General features: G+C 36.0%; 1 protein-coding gene across 3 annotated transcripts in view; it reads left to right on the top strand.

The window, feature by feature from the left end:
• Positions 1-6,000, top strand: part of TTN (titin) — a 275,680-nt gene that overhangs the window by 176,305 nt on the left and 93,375 nt on the right. For all 3 annotated transcript variants that reach the window (XM_040475510.1, XM_040475509.1, XM_040475508.1), the window contains 10 exons: positions 14-137; positions 662-928; positions 2,695-2,792; positions 3,435-3,603; positions 3,690-3,956; positions 4,057-4,323; positions 4,414-4,692; positions 4,784-5,192; positions 5,294-5,418; positions 5,520-5,786. In XM_040475510.1, the coding sequence (XP_040331444.1) occupies positions 14-137; positions 662-928; positions 2,695-2,792; positions 3,435-3,603; positions 3,690-3,956; positions 4,057-4,323; positions 4,414-4,692; positions 4,784-5,192; positions 5,294-5,418; positions 5,520-5,786 (2,272 nt within the window). The remainder of the gene's footprint in view (positions 1-13; positions 138-661; positions 929-2,694; positions 2,793-3,434; positions 3,604-3,689; positions 3,957-4,056; positions 4,324-4,413; positions 4,693-4,783; positions 5,193-5,293; positions 5,419-5,519; positions 5,787-6,000) is intronic.

Here is a 6,000-nt window from a genome sequence, read left to right as displayed (position 1 = left end):
AAAAAAAAAATAGGTGGTCCCACGTTCAGAAGGAAGAATTCATACACTTACTCTGAGGGATGTAAAGTTAGAAGATGCTGGAGAAGTCCAACTGAGAGCAAAAGATTTCAAAACTCATGCCAACCTCTTTGTGAAAGGTAATTACAAGGTTTATTTTCAAAAACATGGTATAATGTGGAGGTTCATAAATAATGTCAACTCTCAATTTTCTTTTTATGATTAGTTCCATAGATCATTAAAATCCACCAAAGATCCAAATTTTATTTTTTGGCCTAACAAATTAGGTCACAGACTGTAAAAGAAAAAAAAAAGTCAAAATGGACTAGAATGTGTTTTACTTCTCCCAACTGTTTATGTTGCATTCAATAAATGGCTAGAGGAAGAATTATTATCAAACTAGGTATCTATCACTTCATTAATCAAGATTTGGCTATTATTTCCTTGATGTTTCATACTTTTTAAAACAACACCTTTCCTCTGTAAGTACAAATAATGGTGAAACATCATTATTAGAGGAAACCATCCAAGTGGAATCAAAACTTGCAAATGAAATTGAAAAACAGGAAAAGCTCTGGCGATATCAGAAGAAAGTTGAGGAGGTGCTCAAACTCTTGGAGAAGGAAAGGAGAAATACCTTGGCTAATTAGTGTGATTCTTTCAGAACCCCCCGTTGAGTTCACTAAGCCTCTTGAGGACCAGACGGTCGAAGAAGAAGCCACCGCAGTATTGGAATGTGAAGTATCCAGAGAAAATGCTAAGGTGAAATGGTTCAAAAATGGGACAGAAATCCTCAAAAGCAAGAAGTATGAAATTGTTGCTGATGGCAGGGTCAGAAAACTTATTATACATGGCTGTACCCCAGAAGATATTAAAACATACACTTGTGATGCTAAGGATTTTAAGACTTCCTGTAACCTGAATGTCGTGCGTAAGTATTCTTCTGACATGGGACTTTTCATTTGCAACTCTTTGATAACAACAAAAAAACCCAGCACTTTTTGCATGCCCTTCTTGGCCTAACTGCATTTCTTGGCAACTTACGGTATCGATACTGACCTAACATGATCTTTATGTGTTTAAAAAAAAAAAAAAAAAAAGGAAAGAAAAGTTCTATTACATCTGGTCTGATAAGGACATATCGATCACTTTCACTATGTTTCTGACCAGGGGGTAAGGCTACTGTAGGAATATTCTGAAACAGATAAGGACAAATTGAATGAAAGAGACAAGAAAGGAGTCATGATTCAAAAAAAGGGGGGGGGGGAGAAGAAAGAAAAAAAAAAAGAAAGAAAGAAAGAAAGAAAGAAAGAAAGAAAGAAAGAAAGAAAGAAAGAGAAAAGAAAGAAAAGAAAAGAAAGGAAAGCAATTTCTACTTGGAAAGAATGAATTCTCAGATGTCAGGAACAACTAGAAAATGAGTACGAAATTTCAGTTTGAGTAGGAGCACGCTAAGGTCTGCTGTAATATGACATAGCCCACTCACATAATACTATCTCTGAAAATAACAAAGGATAATAAGAAGGAGCAAAGCCTGGATTCTTGGAGTCCTGTGAATGAAGAGGAATCTAATGGTTGTTAACATTACTTCTTCCTCTAGTGAAAAATACAACATCTCTTTTCCAAATGTCACATGCTAGTTCATTTTCTTCATTCATTCATTTGTCTGGTGATAACATTTTCAATGTATATTTTTGTGCAATTGCTGTTGTTTGGTTTAGTTGCTTCTCATCTGTCAACAGCTAAAATATAGTGGCTTTGATTGTGCTTCCATGTATCTTGTACTGTTTTATTCTTTCCACTTTGTGGTTGTTCTGCTTTAGCTTATGACAGAGTAGTTTCTTGGGTCTCCTTCTTCCCTTTGTCATCTGTTTTGTCACCACTCCAAGAAAGCTCAGCCACACTGAGCATGTCTTCAAACCTATTGGCCAGCATTTGTGTCCCAGAATTTCACTGATCAAGAACAATCATCCTTGGGAGGACTCACAAGGAGCCCTAAAAGAAGGAGGGGCAAAGGGCAGCTCTCTGATCCTATACATTTGCTGACTTAATTCTGGAGATAAATGAAACAAGAGATGTGAAAAACCAAATTACCCTCCCATACAAAACACATTGCTTTGTTGCACTAATAGATTTCATGCCTGTCTTATGTGTCTTCAACATCTTTGAAGATGAAAGAAAAAAAAAAGCTAAGTGTGTGTGACTTCAATTGCAGACTGACTCATGCCTCTTAGCCATAGACAAGACTAGTAATAGCACTTCAAGCTGCATTATCATTGAATTCTGCTAATTTCTTAAATATTATGTTGCCTGCCTTAAATAAAATAATGTTTCTTTGCTACCAGTGTTTCCTTGGACAATATCAACTTTCAACTCTGGAAGAGTATCAATGGGAATTTTTCTTTCAGTTATTCGGAAGAACTGAGTTCATTATTGATTGATAGATAACAGATATAGATATATAATGAGTTGAACATATAGCATGCAATATAATCTCATGAAAACTACAGAGATATGTAAAAAATAAAAGCAAAGTATCATACCTGAATGGCAGCTCCAAGTGCTTTCAAAATCTGTTGTAACCTATTAAGATGGAAAAGTCCTGCAAAAGACTAACTTTATCTTAATATACACCACAGTAATGTTAGAGTAAATTCTAGAAGTCTCATTTTGAATTCTGATGACCTTCTCTTACAGCTCCTCATGTGGAATTCTTAAGACCACTCACTGATCTTCAAGTTAAAGAAAAAGAAATGGCTCGGTTTGAGTGTGAAATTTCCCGAGAAAATGCTAAGGTCTGTGATTGTATGGTTGCTATCTTGTATTGTCATATGCCTTTACTTTTAGTCTAGCCAAAATGGGGGAAAAAAAAAAAAAGAGTGAATCAAACTTACCTCTGATAATCACTTTACTTTTAAATTAAAGATTGTCACTTTGGTATGAAATACATACTTGATTTAATTGTTTTCTTTTTAGTATTATTCATTTACTATTACTTGACAAACAATGGACTCACAATCAGGAGACTCAGATATTATTGGTTTGGGCCATATGGAATTGCTATTTTCTTAGGCTAAGAATAAATATCTGCAATTTCATGCCTCATTTACTACTGTTGTCTCAGTTCACACATCCTGAAAACAAAGAGTTAGTCTGCATGATATCTAAAACCCTCTATGACTCTCAACTTACATGATCCTATTATCTTTAATAACTGATAATAGTTCACTTAACAATAACTGAAGAAATTTCTTCTTGTCCTTTTGGGTTTAGGTTGTATTTGTATTTACTACTTTGGTTCTTCTTTACACCATAGTTTTGTTGTTTTCAAAAAAACTCAGAATCCTAGTTCCTCTTAAGGACACATATGTGAAGGAACCAAAAAAAAAAAAAAAAAAAAAACCCTGAGAAAAAGTATCTATTTATCTTAAATATAGGTTCGCTGGTTTAAAGATGGTGCTGAAATTAAAAAAGGCAAAAAATATGACATCATATCTAAGGGAGCAGTGCGCATTCTTGTCATCAACAAATGTCTACTGAATGATGAGGCAGAATATTCCTGTGAAGTAAGGACAGCAAGAACTTCTGGCATGCTGACCGTACTAGGTAAGAATTAAGTCTTTCTTTGGAGAGGTATATGTTTCAAGAAAAAAAAAAATCGGTTTAACTCAATGTTCTTGTTATTCTTGCAGAAGAAGAAGCTGTCTTTACAAAAAATCTTAGCAACGTTGAAGTTAGTGAAACAGACACTATAAAACTGGTTTGTGAAGTCTCCAAGCCTGGAGCAGAAGTGATTTGGTACAAAGGGGATGAAGAGATCATTGAAACAGGAAGATATGAAATACTTACGGATGGACGAAAGAGAATCCTGATCATTCAGAACGCTCACCTTGAGGATGCTGGCAACTACAACTGCCGACTCCCAAGTTCTCGAACTGATGGCAAAGTCAAAGTACATGGTATGAAAATCACAATAAATAATATTCTAAGGATTCATACTTGATGTATTTAAGGTGCAAATGCTGAAGTTTTTAATACCTCACAACTGCTTCTCTCCAGAACTTGCTGCTGAATTTATCTCAAAGCCTCAAAATCTTGAAATACTTGAAGGAGAAAAGGCCGAATTTGTCTGCTCTATATCAAAGGAAAGCTTTGAAGTCCAGTGGAAGAGGGATGATAAGACACTTGAATCTGGAGACAAATATGACATTATTGTTGATGGCAAAAAGAGGATCCTAGTTGTGAAAGATGCCACATTACAAGACATGGGCACTTATGTAGTCATGGTTGGGGCCGCCAGAGCAGCAGCTCACTTGACAGTAATTGGTAAGTTTGTTTTGTTCCTTGGGTTTACTTGTGTTTGTCTCTACCACCTTGGTCCTTCTTCATACTATGAGAATTGTTGGTTGCTTTCAGAAAAACTCAGGATCGTAGTTCCTCTTAAGGACACCCGTGTAAAGGAACAACAGGAAGTCATCTTCAACTGTGAAGTCAATACAGAAGGTGCCAAAGCCAAATGGTTCAGAAATGAAGAGGCCATCTTTGATAGTTCAAAATACATTATTCTCCAGAAAGACCTGGTTTACACACTCCGAATTAGAGACGCACGATTAGATGACCAAGCCAACTATAGTGTGTCTCTGACCAATCACAGAGGTGAAAATGTTAAGAGTGCAGCTAATCTGATAGTAGAAGGTAAGTCACTTATGTGGCATTAAGGAGTTTTTAAGTCAATGTCTATTATGAAAATAGTTAAAATCAACATTATTCTTCTCCTTTATAACAGAGGAAGACCTTAGGATTATTGAGCCTCTTAAAGATATTGAAACAATGGAGAAGAAATCTGTCACATTCTGGTGCAAGGTGAATCGTCTCAACGTAACACTGAAGTGGACCAAAAATGGAGAAGAGGTGGCTTTCGACAACCGTGTTTTATACAGAATTGATAAATATAAACACTCTCTAATCATTAAAGACTGTGGCTTCCCAGATGAGGGTGAATACATTGTTACTGCTGGACAAGATAAATCTGTTGCTGAGCTTCTGATCATAGAAGCCCCGACAGAATTTGTAGAACACTTAGAAGACCAGACAGTCACTGAGTTTGATGATGCAGTCTTCTCCTGCCAGCTGTCCAGAGAGAAAGCAAATGTGAAATGGTACAGAAATGGGAGAGAAATCAAAGAAGGCAAAAAGTAAGTGGAAGCTTCTTAATCTCTATTTCTGTAACTATTACACGTTTGACAATTTAGTGATCATTATGCAAGCTAACCAATAATTCAATCTCTTCTCTTAGATACAAATTTGAAAAAGATGGAAGTATACACCGACTCATTATCAAAGATTGCAGGCTGGATGATGAATGTGAATATGCTTGTGGAGTGGAAGACAGAAAATCTCGAGCTAGACTTTTTGTGGAAGGTACACACTGAGTGAAAGGACAATTTTAATATTAGCACCAGTTTTTAAAGGTTGTGAACCCAAATATGAACATGTTTGTATTCATTTTATATTTTTTTCAGAAATCCCTGTTGAGATCATCAGGCCTCCCCAAGATATTCTTGAAGCCCCTGGTGCTGATGTTGTCTTTTTGGCTGAGCTCAACAAAGATAAGGTGGAAGTCCAGTGGCTAAGAAATAACATGGTTGTTGTTCAGGGTGACAAACATCAGATGATGAGTGAAGGAAAGATACACAGGTTACAGATTTGTAATATTCAACCTCGTGACCAGGGTGAATACAGATTTATTGCCAAAGACAAAGAAGCCAGAGCTAAGCTTGAATTGGCAGGTAAATGCCTTTCTTTTATTTTCAAATATCTTCACAATATCACAGATGCATTGTAAGTTTCAGATTTTGCAATTAATGAGGTAATGCCTGTGAAAGCCTTTAATTTCTGTTAGGCTCCACCCACATGTGACTATTCTAATTTCTCTTACCACAAGGGTGTCCTGAGTAAGAGGTAATTGATAGCATTTTTCTTTACTTGCCAGAACCTTGAACA

Source organism: Herpailurus yagouaroundi, unplaced genomic scaffold (assembly GCF_014898765.1).
Source record: "Herpailurus yagouaroundi ecotype Mexico unplaced genomic scaffold, PumYag 140, whole genome shotgun sequence".
Taxonomy (NCBI): Eukaryota; Metazoa; Chordata; class Mammalia; order Carnivora; family Felidae; genus Herpailurus; species Herpailurus yagouaroundi.
Note: the sequence above shows the minus strand (reverse complement) of the source record. Positions and strands in the feature narration are given on the sequence as shown.